The 15,777-nt window shown below is 52.8% G+C and overlaps 1 protein-coding gene across 2 annotated transcripts in view; it reads right to left on the reverse strand.

Moving 5' to 3' along the window:
* Positions 1-266: 266 nt before the first annotated feature.
* TBX4 (T-box transcription factor 4) overlaps positions 267-15,777 on the reverse strand; it is a 30,224-nt gene continuing 14,713 nt past the window's right edge. The window contains exons 6-9 of one of the 2 annotated variants that reach the window (XM_081805299.1): positions 6,470-6,622; positions 5,379-5,467; positions 5,009-5,244; positions 267-2,506 (exon numbers count right to left, since the gene is read on the reverse strand). In XM_081805299.1, the coding sequence (XP_081661425.1) occupies positions 1,887-2,506; positions 5,009-5,244; positions 5,379-5,467; positions 6,470-6,622 (1,098 nt within the window). In that variant the 3' untranslated portion in view covers positions 267-1,886. The remainder of the gene's footprint in view (positions 2,507-5,008; positions 5,245-5,378; positions 5,468-6,469; positions 6,623-15,777) is intronic. The other variant, XM_081805300.1, reaches the window with a different exon arrangement.

The raw sequence follows: 15,777 nt of genomic DNA on the forward strand, positions 1-15,777 counted from the left end.
CTACGGAAAGGGGACGGATTCTGGTGTACTGTCTGCCTTGCCCTTCTGGGGTCTTTGTGGGCCCCGGAATCCAGACCTGTCATCTGGGGAGTGGCCTGAGATCAGAGGTACAATTGTTCCGTTGGCTCTAAATTCCTTGACTTGAGGCTCAGAGGCTCCATGGTATAAATGCTCAGAGGCGCAGGAAAAAATACCAGCAAAAGGGACGCTTGAGACCATTGCTCAGCCAAGAAATGACAATTCAGTAGTAAAGAGCATCCACACACTTCACAGTTGTAAAATGGCTTTATGTTCCGGTATGTAAAATAAAATGTCCATGCTATATAACAAAACACTTGGAAGTTCCATATCCCCTGTTGGCTATTGTGTCTTCTAATAAAGTTTAATCTGTGGTGTGTGTGTGTCTGTTTATGTATATATATATATATACACATATATATATTATTTATTTATATGTTTTATCTAAACCATTCTTAGTTTTTAACATCAAATGTGTAATAAAAATTTAAATAGATGTCTTTCCAAATACCCCCTCCAGCGTTCATTTTATTAAGTTTATTCGTTTGTAAAAAGCAAAGCTGAATTTGACACGTGGCCTGCATTTGTGAGAGAGAGAGAGAGAGATATATATTTATTTATTTATTTATATAATGTATAAATAGCTATTCAGCATGCAAAGAGTTTAGTGATTTCCCAAATTTGATTACAGAGTTCACACCAGCCACATGGATGGTCTGGTGATGTTCAATGCTAAAGAGCTGGGCTGGGGACTACACGATCCACCTCACTGGAGAATTATCCTCGCTCCTCTGAGCTCACTGGCCAAATGTACTGGAAGAAATGAATGTTTTCTCGATTCTTGTTTTTATTTCTGTTGGGCTTTCTTGCTCCAGAGGCGAGGATTTTCTGGGAGCAGAACAGGCTCTGCCTGGCAAGCAGCTCCAGTGTGGTCGCCTGGGGACGTTGCCAGGTGAAGTGTGTTTCATAATTGCCAGTCATAGGATGCAGATGGTGCCTGAGAGGCCGAGAGTCTTGTACACCAGAGAGAGTGAGAAACTGCACGTTGGGGGCTCAGGGGAAGGGCTTTGTACCATATAAGAAAACCTGAATGATGACAGAGATGCTATTGGTTGCATTTTCCCTCCTCTTGAAGGAAAAAAAAAATTTTTAATACCCATCAGGTGGCACTTAGCACATGACCTTCTCTGAAAGTCATCCCTCAGACCTCAGGACTCCAGGGATCAATTTCCAGGCCACTGACTGAGCCGTGAGCTCTACTCTCAGAGCACACTTTGTGGCTTAGCATGTCTCAGGTCGTCTCACGGAATCTCCAGGAGAGTGGGCCCCCTGCTCCCCAGACAAGATTTCCAGCTTCCGTTGCTAACAGAAGGCCAGGAACTCAAAGATGTGCACAGAGCCCTCCCACCCCAGCAATTCGAGTCTTCCCCCAACCTTCCCTATGAGAGAGACCTCACCACCTGGCCCCTGAGTGAATCAAAGATTATATTATCAAAACCTCTAAGTATCTCACATGAACTCTCCACTGCCGTCCCGTCCCTGCACCTGTCAAGAGATGTGAGCTAACAGTGGACCCAGGTCCTGCAGCCCAAGTCACTTCTTAGATAATTGCGGTTCTTTCCCTTGTCGTGGCCTCAGCGGCACGTCGGAAGGCGGATGCTCTCCAAACGTGCGCACGCACGCACACACACGCACGCACCCACGCGCGCGCACACGCACACACACGCGCACACGCACACACGCACGCACATATACACGCAGACACCCCACCCTTTGAAATACCTTCCTGCGTTTCTCGGTAGTGCAGGCCACCCACAGAGGTTAACACTGGATTGACATGGTCCTGGGGCTGTCTCCGCACATGGGAGTCATCCGTCAGTCCAGTTCTCCACAGTTCCCATTCCTGAATGATACTGTAAGGACGCCTCCCGGGACAGGGAGAAGCTCTGAGAGTAGAGAAACTCATTGGCAGCATTCAGGTGTGGCGAGGGGGGCTTCCTCTCGCACACGGAGGGCAGGCCGCGCTCCCTCGGGAAGGAGGCGGCGGGCCCCCGCTCCCGGACCTGAGCCTGTGAGAGCTGATTGTAGACGCTGAAGTGCGTGTTTCCCGGCGGCTGGGAGCTCTGAGCCGAGAGAGTGGGCAGCCGAGGCATCATAGTGGTGGCGGTGAAGTGGGCGGGGAAGGACTGGTAAGGCACAGTCTCCATGGTCTGAACACTGTAGCTTGTGTACGGGGAGACTGACGTCCACATGTTACAGCTCAGGGGGGGTGGGGGCAAGTCGTCCACCCCAGACACCCCGGCAATCTCGGGCCCCGAACCTGAGTACATACAGGCTTCTCTTGGGGTCACCTCACTGCAGTAGGAGGGGCTCAGCATCTGCTGGTCGTAGGGAGGGGGAGAACGGAAATAATGATCCTCTCCCACTGCAGGGGGAGCTTCCAGATAGGATCGCTTGCAAGGTAGGTCCAGATGGCGGGCACTGTCTGCTGGAAGACAAAGAAACCTTCAGGAAGAGCCATATTCCACCAGCCCAGGGCCTGGAACCCTCCTTTTGGATGCCAAGATGGCCTACCATTGTCATGCAGGCCTTGCCCTCGCCCCATGTGGCCGTGGCACTTCCAGAATCATTTTAATCGGCTACAGCTTTTAAAAGGTGGCAGCAGCCAAGAAGTGGTCAGATTATGGACCCTGCTCAGAGGCCGCAGGGGACACCACATCAGTGGACACCCAGTGATGTAGTTAGCCAGGCAGCATATAGCTTTCATCCTTTGCCACCGTGACTCTTAGGGATGGGAAGAGGCCTTAATGTGCACTGGCATTCTTAGGTGAGGCCCACCCTGGCCAAGGAAAGTAGAGGCAACTGCCAGGCCGAAACAGGCCCAGAGGCCACATCTGTCTGAATTAGTCAGAAAATTAAAGCCACAATGTTTCTGCCTTAATCCTCAGCTCCCAGGAAGGCCTTAGCAAGGCAAAGCTACTTGCAGGCACTTACTATTGCTTTTAGAAGAGGAAGTAAACCCTACATGTGTTCAAAGGAGTCCCAGCAGATTGTTGTTACACAGAGTCCAACCGAACAGTGTTTACAAAATTAAGAAATGGAGCTGATACTAAGTAAAAGGTGACTTGGACTTTTAAGGCTAAGCTGATAACGCTCTTTGGGGAAAGATGACATCAGCTGCCCCTAACCACATATGTATGTGTCTTTCGACGTCCTCAACCATGACTGTCTGGAGTGGCACATCCTCCCCTGGGACCCAGGGACGACCCAGGCCTGAGGATTGGCAACAGCCCACTCAACAAATTGAAGGACACTCGTCCAATGGCTTCACTTGGCCTCCCTCCTTCTGTTTTCTCCAGGGATTCATTCTGGGAGCTGTGTGTGTGCACAGGGCAGGGTGGCCTTGGGGGTAAGTGGACTGAGTTTGAGGGCCTGCACTCACCTCTTCCCTCTGCCCCTCTGGAAGCCTCTTCCCTGAAGAGGAGGAACTTGTTTCTCCCTCTTACCCAGCTCTCTCGTCATCCTTCATTCATCCCTCCTCTCTATCTTCCCTCCAAGTTCCTCCTTTCCCTCAAGAGCATGAAGCTCTTGGACTTGGAACGTGGCCCAGTCACTCTAGGTCAGGAGTGAGCAAACTTTTTCTGGAAAAGGCCGGATAGTAAATATTTTAGGCTCTGTGGGCTGTAACGGAACCTGTTGCAGCCATTTGACCCTGCTGGTGTCACATGAAAGTGGCCACGGACAGCAGGTAAACAAATGGGTATGTCTGTGTTCCAATACAATTTATTTATGGATATTAAAATTCGTGTAATTTCACATATCATGAAATAACCATCCTTTGATTTTTTTTCAACTCTTAAAAAAATGTCAAACCATTTTTTATGGCTCACAGGCCAGACAAAACCAGACAACAGTCCAGATTTGGATCAAGGGCCACAGTTTGCCAACCCCTGTTCTAGGCCATTCGTTCTTTTTTTTTTTTTTTTTATTCATTTATTAGAGAGAGAGCCAAGCAGGGGAAGTGGTAGGCAGAGGGAGAAGCAGGCTTCCCGCTGAGCACGGAGCCCGATGTGGGGCTCGATCCCAGGACCCTGGGATCATGACCTGAGCCGAAGGCAGCCGTTTAACTGACTGAGCCACCCAGGCACCCCTAGGCCATTCGTTCTAATAGGACTGGAGCAGAGGGTACCCAGAGCCCTATCAGCAGCTCCCTAGGAGCTAGGTGGAGAGAACATTCTGGATTCTAAGGAAAAGTCTCCCAACTCATTCCCAAGAGAATTTCAGGGGCCCTGAGAGTTCTTCTGGTATAAACGATAATCATCTGTATTATAGATGGAGAATTTGACACCAGACCCGGTACCAGAGCATAGATGCTCAGGGCTCCTCTCCAAAGAAAACGAAAACAGTTCTTTTGCCTGGCTTCCTGGCCCCCAGTCTACATCCACATAGCTGATTTCCATTCACAAGAATGGAATCTCTTTGCAGATCCTGATATGATGAGGTGGGGAGCCTGTTCTCATGACTCTGGGTCACCCCTGTTTTAGGATTGAGGGTGCTTTGATAAATGATAGCCCTAATCCCCATACCTCTGGACCCTGAGGCTTCAGCCTCCTCCCAGGCTGAGACAGAGTCCACCTGACTCTGTGTGATGTGCCCACCCCGCGGAGGCTCTGAGCAGTGGCTATAAAGAACACCGGGCACTAGGCAGGGGTACCAACCGGCGTCTTGGGGACACCAAGGCCACAAGCTGTCCATGAGGATTCCGAAGGCTGCATTAAAATCAAGAATCAACATCCCTGCTCTAAGCCAGGCCATGGCCTCTAACCCTCCAGGCTTGTTCTCCCAGACCACACGATAACCAGGTGTGTGTGCTCACATACGCACACACGCATGTGCCCGCACAGGCGTGCATGTTCACACATATGATGGAGAGTGTTTGTAGGAAGAGCTCGTCTGACCCTCTAGGGCTTCCGGACTAGGAGAGAGCTACCTCGTCTTTTCAGGCAGTGATAGAAGAGGCTTGAGTCCCTCTGCGCCGGGAAGGTGTTGAGGGGAAGGTCCTGTGGCTCAGCTGCAGCAAACTGCACGTGAGCCCCATTCTCATACTGGTAGTGCTGGAGCGTCTGGTGGGCACCATGCAGGGGGCTGACGTCAGGCTTGGCGGAGAGCTGGGTGGAGACGAGCCTCTGCCTCACGATGCTTTTGGAGATCACAGGATATTCTTTGCTGGAGAGGTGGGGAGGACAGGGACAGGGAGACAGGAAGAGAGTAAAGATACTTGGAGGGCTACCAGGTCTGTGGGCCTGAACCCGGTCTGCGCCCCCCCCCACCCCACCCCACCCCGGACCAGGCAGTCCCACCTCTGCAACCGGGCCACACGCAGGTCACTATCGTCACTGCCCCGGAATCCCTTGGCAAAAGGGTTGTTCTCAATCTTCAGCTGTGTGATCTGTCAGGAGAGGACACACAGAGTCGCTGGGGTAGAGGACTGGGCTGGCTGCTGGCCCTCCTCCCCTGTCCCAGACTGTTCAGAGCTCCCGGCAGGGTCCAGGGAAGGGGCACACCCCAGCCCTCAGCCAGCCGGCCGGCAGCCTCACTGCATCCTCCCGGCGCTCACCATTCACGGCTGGCTCCTTGCTGGCTTCCGTCCATTCTACTCACTGCAGACCTTCTGATTCCGTCTCCTGTTCTCCTACCCCACTGGGCTACCTGCGTGCCTCTAACAGCTTCCCATCTGTGTCACCCCGTCCAGGGCATCTGCCACATCAGCTTCTGAGGGACCGTACTAAATGCAAATCTGTCACTCTGAACGCCTGAATGCCTGAAATCTGCCACAGCCTATGGCCCCTCCTCAATCCCCCCAGCCCACCTGGCCAGTCCCTCGCACGATGTGACAAGTCCCCTGAGAAGGGTCGCCTGGGCAGAAGCAGAGAGACAGGGGAGAGTGGCCTGTGCAGGGATCCGGAGGTGGTTTGGGGTGGTCAGGCAGGGGAGGGGGTGTAACGGGGAGGGAGGTGGACCCGTCTGACCACCGGCTGACGACAGGCTCAGTCTCCGGGCTCCCACACATGACCGTGCCCTGAGCCTCCTTTCCCCAATTCTTTCCCTTTTCCTGGCAGGCCCAGAGTCTGACCTTTGAATCCCACCAGGGCAAAGAAGGTTATAGAACAAAATGGCCCAACACTCAAGCCACAAGACAAGCTCCACGCTCTTGGTTCTTATAGTTGCCAGCTTCGTCCAATCCCCATAATGACTTCGCACTGGAGATTTAGGAGTCTGGTCTCTCTTCCTGCTCAGCATTTGCTTTCTTGCTGCTCTGAGGGACAGCCCAGGTGTCCCCGGCGCCTCTGCCTCAGTGCAGGGGGGCTTCTCTTCCTGCCTCCCTACTAGTAGGCACAGAAATGCCACGCAGGGTCAGTGGAGGGGGACGCGGGCTGGGGGGTGGCTGTACCTTGTGATTCTGGTAGGAGGTCACAGAGATGAAGGAAGTCTCTGGGAACACATGGGTGCAGAAGGCTGTGTTTTTGGAGCCGAAAGCGTTGTTCTCATCAGCCTTCACGATGTGTAGCCGTGGCTGGTACTTGTGCATGGAGTTGAGGATGATCTGGAAGAGAAGGGTCTCTTTCTGAGCTCCAGGTCCTCACCCTCTTGTCTCTGGTCTCAGTCAGCTGGCCTTGGGCTGGCTTTTATTCTCCTAAAAGCCCAGGTTCCAGGGCCTGACTCCTGGCACAGGCCAGAAAGGTGCTATACATAACTTATCTCCCTCAGGTTTCCTACTCCAGCTGCCCCTTCACCCTGCTCCTCCCGCTCCTCACGCCTGCCCTGCGACCTGCCTTTCCTAGAGATGCCTGCCAGGGTATGCAGCATGGGGGAGGAGCTGAGGAAAGTGTCCCACTCCGACTTTTTTCATCTGTTTCAACACTTGCAGAGGCCTGCTGAAGGGGTTCCCAGATGCATCCTGCCCTCAGACCTGCTCAAGGCTGCTCACAGCCCGGAGGGAAGCTCCATCATGGGCTAGAGTTCCAGGTGCCAAGGTAGGAGATGGCAAAGTTCCAGAAATAATGCCAGAGAAGGCCAGAAGCCCCCCCCCCCCCCGCATCTACGGGCCCTCGAGGATGACTGGGGCTGGGGAGGCGGGTCGCCCCACCAGACCAGGAGAGCCCAGGAGGCTTGGCCCCGGAGCCCTGGGAGTAACACACAGTAGTTCCCGCTCCGAACCTGCCTCATTCGGCCGTGCCCCACGGTAGCGGCTGCATCATGTGCCATTAAAATGTATTTTTTATCGTTGACATTTGCCAGACGCCCTCCCCATTGGAGGCAGGACCAGGAATTTGGGGCATTTTATCAGCACCGCTGCTTTTGTTAACCCTTTGGCTCCTGTCCTGGCTGGGCAAGGCTGTGGTCCTCTGGCCCCATTATTCTCTGAGCTCCTTTCTCTCCTTCCTTTCCTTCTAGGGGTGCCCCTTCCTGGGCTAGCCCTTCTGGCTCCCACCCTTCCCGGTTCCCAGGGATAGGCACGGGGCAAGACTAAACCCCTGAGTGACCAGAGTGCCACAAGAAGGGCCAGAACCAGGCTCTTCCACGGCATGCCCAGGCAGAAGCGTTAGTCTGGGAAGGTGCCACATTCGGCACACCCTGGAGACAGAGACAGCCCAGAGGGCAGGCGCAGCTGAGGATTAGGTGGGTCAGGAGCTGGGCTGTGGCCTCCGGCCTTCCCTGGGCTCCTTGGCTTGGCTGGGTTGCGCCACCCAGCAGAGCTAGCTTTTCTGCCTTCTTCACTGGCTGTGCCCCCTTCCACCCCCAGTGACAAACCTCTGGACCCTCTCGGGGCAGGTACAGAGCACCCCAAACCCCCAGCCAGGTCCTGCAGCTGGAGACCTACTGCCCAACTGGAGCCTGCCAGATAGACAAACTCAGAGTGGACACAAGTCCTGCCTTGGGAGGCCTCCATGGACATCTGTTTCCAGGAGCCTGGGGAATGGGTCTTGGGAAATGCCTCCCAGTCCCTTTAGGTTACTCTGTCACCCTGCACTGTCCCCCAGCTGCAGGAGTCCACAAAGGACCCAAGTCCCCAGAAGACCCAGAAACTAAATCCCTAGGAGGTGGTCTAGATGCCTCCAGAGTCCCACCTCTAGGCCTTTTCACATGTGGTTCCCTCTGCTTGATCTTCCTTTCCCCTTCTCTCTCACCTTCTAGGGTTTTCATCGCAAGGCCCAACTCTTCCGGGAAGCCTTCCCAGATTACTGGGTCCTGTTGTGAACCCCTGATTCTGAAACTTCCTCCCCACGCATTGTCTACTTGGCTGTCGTGTTGCTTCCTAGTGGTTTCCTGTTTCTGCTTGTCCCTTCAATTAAACTGTAAACGCCTCAAGAGAAAAAGAAAGAGCCATATCTTTTACTCCTTTTGTACCTCTGGGCTCTTTTACCCCCAGACAGGAACTAGTAAGTGCAAGGCTGGATTACAGGAGTGGGAAGACCTGGGCCATGCCCGCAAACTCTCCATCCCTTCCTCTCCTATCTTCCTTTGCTCTCTAGAGACAAGGTAGCCTCTAAGGCATTTTTCAGGTGAAACCTCAAGGTTAAAGCTGTGCACAGACAAGTTCTCTGTGAGCGCAGGCTTGCTGCGGCTCCCCGGCGGCAGGACTAGCCCTGGCCACTCGGGCTCCTATATGGCGGGGAGAACACAGACAATGGACTGACAGACCTCAGCAGATGCAGGCACCTGCACAGAGAGGCTGGGCTGTCCCTTAAGGACACCGTCAGCCAGGTGACAGCAGCCGCCCTGCTCTTCTGCCACCTGGGGAGGCTTAGGCTGTATCAGTCCGGCCAGAGCCCTGGGTATCATCAACTCCCTGCTCCTCACTCACCTCCAGGTCCAGTCAGTGACCAAGTCCTGTGACTCCGTCCACAAGATAAAAGCCTCTCCGTTCCCACTGCCCAGCCCCAATTCTGCCCACCCCCCAATCTCTCTCTGGGTTTGGGACAACCTCCTCCCTGTCTCCATCTCCATTTTCACCTGCTACACATCAGATCAGGTCACTCCCTTGCTTAGAACCTTCTAGTTCATCCAGGAAGACTGTCCACTTGCTTTGTATTTCCTCCTCTTGCCTCCCAAGTTCTCCTCCCCCCATCCCTGCCAGCATTTAGAGCTCAGTAAATGTCTTGTATTCATAATGCCACCTTTGATGGTTCCCTCTTGCCCCTTGAGATAAAGGCCAAACTCCTTAGCCTATCAGACAAGGTCCTCCATTGACTGAGGTGGAGAGATTGCCAAACACACCTTCTAGGGGAAGGGCCCAGACTGGCTGGCAGGGAAAACTGGGAAGAGAGAAAGTGCCAGACCTGCAGGGGCAGGAAGGAGCCACTAGGGGAATGCAATCTCAGACACAGAGAAGTCAGGAAGGGTCCAGAAGCTTCTATGGATCTCTGCTCAGCAGCAGCAAGTCTTAGGCAAGCTCTTTCCCTCCAGTCATTGGGGTGCCTATCTGTAAAGGGAGGCCTTCAACTAAGAAGTGGTCCCAAACACCCCTCCTAACTCGGGCAGTCTGGAACCTGGACAGGTGTCTGGAAGAAAGTCCCGCTCATCGAACCAAATTTAAACTGGCGCCTCAGCCCCAACAGCCCAGGAGAATGTGAGACCAACTCTGTGACTCACACCTGGCTTTACTTGGAAGTTCCTCAGGCACCACATTAATCTCTTTTGCCAGAGTCTCACATTTATATGTGTGGCAGAGGATGTTGGGCCAAATAGACCAGCCACATCAACAAACCCTGCTACATGACTGGTCCCACCATTGTTCTACAGAAATGGGATTCATTATATTCTGGCGACAGTTCAGAAGCCTGTTCTATTTTAACAAACTGTGATAGCGCCAAACATCCATCTCCTCGAGAGATCACCCTAGCGTGCTTGGTCAGTGAGGTTGAGATTTATCTGCATTAGAATCACAGAACATTAGCGCATGGAGAGGCAGACCTTAGAAATCATTCTAGTCCAACCTCCTAATTTACAGATGAGGAACAGGAGGCTTGTAGTGGGAACTTGACTTGCCCAAGAACACATAGCTGGTTGGAGACAGAATCCTGAGAAGATCCCAGATGGCCTTTGAGAGAGCACACGCTGCTCTCAACAGCACGCTCAGAAATTAATGATCAAGGGTCAACCGAACACTGTAAGTGACGAGGATTCACCAGGCCCTAATGTCCACCACAGAACACAGTGTATCTGGATGCTAGCCATATAAGTGTGGCTAATGTCCATTGTGTCATAGATTAAAACCAGATTTTCCCCTACGTCATAATTTTACTTTCTAAGACTACCTTCTCCATCATCCTTCTTACCCTCTCCAGTCCTGCAAAGAGGTAAGGACGGGGACAGGATTCGTCTACAGCTTACACAGAAAGAGGAGAAACTGAGACCCAGAAAGGTAAGCGATTGGCTGAAAGCCTATCCAAACTAGGACTGAGTCCGGCGGCCCATTAGCCAACTGACGAGGCCTTGGCCAGATGTGTCTTAGGCCTCGCTCCCAGGGCGGCAGCCCAGGGGCCCAGAAAGCCTTCTGCTTTCTCTCAGAGACACTGCGGTGTTTACGGAGCATAGCCGACGTGCCAGGCCCTGTGCTGAGGAGCTAAGTACTCTTTACAATGTCCCTATAAAGTAGGCATTATTATTGAGCACATTAGGTGCAGACGAGGGGGACTGTGGCTTGGGGAGGTGAAGGCATTTGCCCAACCTCAGACAGCCAGTGGGAGGCGGAGCTAGCCTGAGCTTATACTTATACCTGGCTGCGGAGCACCAGGCCTGATCGGGAGTTGAACGGGGCAGCTGTATCTCCCAATGCACCCAGCAAAGGCTCGGCATTTTGTGCAGGGTGCAGCAATGTGGGAGAAAAGAAGGAAAAGAGGGAGATCAATAGCCCTGGGTCCTCACTGACACGTAGACAGCGTGAGCTTTGGAGGGAGGTCAGCCCCTGGTGGAGGACATGCCTTCTCTGGCTAAATCCCACCCCCGGCAGCAGGTTCCCTCATTCCCTTACTGCTTACCAGCACCCACTGTGCCAGACCCAGTGCCAGGCACAAGGAAACAGGGGTGATTGAAAACCTCGTGGTTTCCTATCTAGTGGGGGAAGTCACAACAGTAATCCAAAAATCAGGCAAAAGTAAGTAGTGAGAAGATGCACTGGACCAAAGACTACATTTATCTTTTTATTTATTCATTTATTTATTTTTAAAGCTTATCAATTTTTATCTTTTTCATTTTTTTAAGACTTTTTTTTTTGGTCAGAGAGAGCGAGCACAAGCAGGGGGAGGGGTAGAGAGAGTAGGAGGCTCCCCGCTGAGCAGGGAGCCCAATGTGGGGCTCAATCCCAGGACCCTGGGATCATGACCTGAGCCGAAGGCAGACGCTTAACGACTGAGCCACCCAGGCACCCCAAGAGATTTTCCTTCTAAGTAAGGAGTGGGTAAGGGCTTTCAGTTACTCAAAATCCAGAATCCATAAGGAAAAGAGCAATATATTCAGTCAAAAACTTCTGTGTGAGGATACCACTACATGCAAAGTCACAGGGCAAACGGCAAACCGGGAAAACATACGAGCAGTTCTATCACATATATGGGCCAGATTGTCCTCATTTATGCAAAGCTCCTAGAATGGATAAGTGCTCGAAAATCCGCGAGAAAAATGAGCAAAGGGTAAGGACAGCAGTTCACAGAAGAGGAAAAAAGATGTTTAACTTCACTCAGAATAAAGCAAATACAAACTGAAACTACAACCAGTATCTACGGTTCACCCGTCAGACTGGGAAAAGCCCAGAATGTCTCTCCCTCCCGCCGGGGAGGCTACAGTGGTAGCAGGACTACCCATCAGTACAACTCCGATGGAGGGTGAAACCGCAAATTACAAATCCAAACACCCTTTGAGCAAGCAACTCGCCACACAGAGATACTTGACACAGGTGTAAAATGATATAGGTACAAGTTTAATTGAAAGAGCAAAAATAGGCATCTTCATTTCTGCGATAAGGACTGGCTACATGATTGATGGAACAATCGTGCAATGAAATTCTATGCGGCTATAAGGAAGGGAATCAAAGGAAGCTCTAGGTGAAGGGCATGATCTCCATGCTATACTACTGACAAAGCAAGGCACAAAAAGCATTTATAGTATGCTACCTTTTGCGTATAAAAGAAAGGATTTGAGATTCTGTATTCTGCTTGTATATGCAAAAAGAAATGCCAAAAACAAATTAGTAACAATGGGTTAGCTGTGGCCGGGATCGGAAGAAACTGGGTGGACGGGGAACCAGAGGATAAAAATGGTTCATTACAGACATTTTTTATTCATTGATTTATTTTTAAATCGTGGGACTGTATATTTCCTATTCAAAAACAAATTTGATTTTTAAGTATAAAATTCTAGGGGCACCTGGGAGGCGCAGTTGGTTAAGCATCTGACTCTTGGTTTCGGCTTGGGTTGTGATCTTGGGGTCATGGGTGGAGCCCCAAGCTGGGCTCTGTGCTCATCATGGAGTCTGCTGAGGATTCTCTCTCCCCCCCTCCACCTCTCCCCCCTAAAATAAATAAATCCAATCTTTAAATAGATAAAATCCTAACTGCGGTAAGTACAAGAACAGAAAGGTGCATGGCAATCTGGGAGCATGTAATGGGGACCCTGAACTGCCTCCCTGAGGAAGGGGCGTTTGAGCTTGCATCCCAAGGCTCACGAGTAACTAACTAGGTAGTCAGAGGAAGAGGTGACACACTGAGGGGACAACGCAAGTGTCACTTGGTGACCAAAGAGCTGCAGCCTACAGCCCCAGCCTGGAGCCAACCCAGCCTCTGGAACAGTTAGACTTACTATGTCAGAAATCATAAGCTGGTCTTCCAGCTCAGCAATCTGGGAGTCCTGGGACATAAGAGGTGTCTCTTCTCACACACAGACACACACACAAACACACAGACCCCACCCCACTGCAGCCATCGGCTCCCTGCCTCCAGATCAGGAGAAAAGTAAGACCCAGCCATCTCCATGTCCTGCTGCAGGAGGCAGGCCCTACCTCGGTGAGGCCCTCCTCAATTTCCCGAAGCGGCTTCTCTTACCATTTCATGGTTATCTGGCCCAGGACCCTGGGGGGGTGGGAGGGGGTGCAAGTAGGAGGCAAGGGCCGCCTGCCCATCTCTAGACAGCGGAACAGAAGTGGAGCTGAATTGGAGCTCTAAGGCAGCAGGTCAGTCCTGCCCAGCCCCCGTGATCCTTTCTGCCCCTCCTCTGGCCTTGGGCTTACTCCCAGAAACCGGTGGTCATACCCTGAACCTACCCCAAGAAGGAACAGATGGCCCTCCCGGACCATGGCAAACATCCACCAGGAGTTTTCTAAACCCAGTCCTAGAACATGTGGGCCATGTGGTCCAAGGGGTCCCTGTTCCCTGTATGTAGGACCAGCTGCCTAGCCCAGGCTCTCACTGGGACCCTGGACCCTTCTCCTGAGGGAGGGCTGCAAATGAAAGGCAACAGCTAAAATCCCTGACACACTAGAAGACCCAAGGGGAAAAGTCCAAAGCTCATTTGGCTGAGAAAGTTCCTCGAGGTCCGGGAGATTTTAGGGAAAACTGAAACACTGGAGGTGAGCAATGCAGAAGGAAGGGCTTGTTTGGGGGCAGACTCATAGCCCGACATGGCTCTTTCCCAGGCTCCTGCACCGAGAAGCCGGGCAAGGTGATGAAGGGCTCAGCACTCCCACCGGTGCAGGCCAATGAGCAGAAAGCCCTGGTCCACATGGCTTATCTAGGAATCCATCCTCCACAGCCCTTGCCTCATAGTCAGAAGCTGCTCCCTCTCCAGGGATGCTCCAAATAGTTGCAGATCTGACAGCTCAAGCCCTGGGCACAGAAAGACGGGTGGAGAAGCTCAAAGAATACTGGCCTGGGGACAGGTGTGGGTCCAAGACGGCTCCTTTACTCCCAGCCCCTGGGACAGTCACCTCTTCTCCAGGTCCTGCCGCTGCACATAGGGTGCTGTAACCAATAAGCTGCTCGTGCTGGGCAGATGCGGGGGGCGGGGGGGCAGGGGCGGGGAGGAAGATGCTCTGCATCCCAACCCTCTGCAGAGAGAGCTGAGTTAGTATGGGGAGTATCCCTATGGCCAAGGAGAGGTGAGCTCCAGGCAGGCATGGTGAATATAGCCAGGGCTACCCTCAACATCACGAGCCCCTCAGGCAGCCCCACCGGCTCAGACTCAAGACTATATGCGGGATTACAGCAAACCCCTTATGGACCCCAGGCGAGCCACCGGAGAGGCAAGCCAGGCTGGCTCACGCAAAGATCCAGCTCTTGCCAAGCTCTGCCCTGTCCACAGTGGCAGGCAGACACGTGCCTGCCAGCTAGTCCCAAACTCCCACCACAGAGGCCCTCGTTAACCTCTCCAGGTTGGTGCCGTGACCTGGGCAAGCAGAGGAGGCCAGGTAGGAGCCAACGGGGAGCAAAGTCTTGGCCAAGATAGTGCCCAGTAAGACCCAGGAGGCCCTTCTGTCTCTTGGTTAAAAGGCCCCGTGCTCTGGGAGGTGGGGACTTGGCCCACTCTTCCCATTAGATCGGTGGCTTGCCTCCACCCCCAGGAGAAGTTGGGGCTGCCCCTTTCTGCCACACACCCCCAGCACCTGCCTGCCTCGCATGGGAAAACCTGGGCTCCTTGCAAAACGGAAAAATCAGGAGTTCATTACACTCATTAAGCTTTCTCCGAGTTGCTTGTTTATAGATTACCAACTCAGAAGAGAACGGAACAGACTCAGAAAATTAGAACTAAGGGCTGCTTGTCTTATATACCAATCAATCAGAAATGACCCATTGCTGGCATTTTCCATGAGGAACTATGATTCACAGGATTCTGATGTGCATGCAACTCCTCAGGAATAGAACTTAGGTATGAAAGAGGCACATCCCTGCACCCCTCCTCACCCCTGCGTCCCCTACCACCAGCCGCACCCTGAGGATTACATGTGCAGCCTGGGCAACTGCATCTAGCAGCCTCTACGGCCCCCGTGCTCCACCCCACCCCACCCTGTACTTCCAGAGTAACGACGGGTAGCGGAGAGGGGCCAGGCCTGTGCCCCGGTGGATAATACCACGTCCCCAGACTTCAGTTTGCCACACACTTGAGCTAAAAATTTCCACATAAAATGCTTTTTGTGGGCCTGCCAGAGCCAGATGGGGAAAGAATGAGCCTCGGCAGCCTGGATGGGGCGTCAGCGGCAGCATCCCTGGGGCTCCAGAGTCTCTCTTATAAGAGCCAGGCCCCAGGCAAGGCCAGGAAGGAGCGGCCACCAGGGCCAGGGTGAGGCCTTCCCTTCCAGAGGGCAGGGGCTGCCAGGCCCAGCAGAAGGCACACACCAAAGAGAGGCTTCAGAACTCATCAGTGACTCTTTCCCAAGAAAGTGAACGTGTGTTTGGCTCCAGCAAGGCCAAATTTGGGGAAACCGAAGTGGAGAGATTTGACCCATCATCATCGTCCTTGTCGATAGCTGCCATGTATTTAAAGCCTCCCACGTGCACAGTGCTTCCTGCATATTCTCTCAGTTAAATCTTACAACCACGAAAGGTTTTTAGATAGGGAAACCAGGGCTCAAAAAGGCCAAGAAACTTGCCCAAAGTTACCCAGGCAGCAAGTATGAGGGGAAAGATGTACTGCTGTGGGACTCAGACCCCGGCTCCTTCCCCAGTCTGGCCCCGGCATGTGCCAAAGCCCGGAGCTGGATCCCCAGAGTGG

Source organism: Leptonychotes weddellii, chromosome 15 (genome assembly GCF_054177405.1).
Source record: "Leptonychotes weddellii isolate Sample4059 chromosome 15, ASM5417740v2, whole genome shotgun sequence".
In the NCBI taxonomy this organism is placed as follows: Eukaryota; Metazoa; Chordata; class Mammalia; order Carnivora; family Phocidae; genus Leptonychotes; species Leptonychotes weddellii.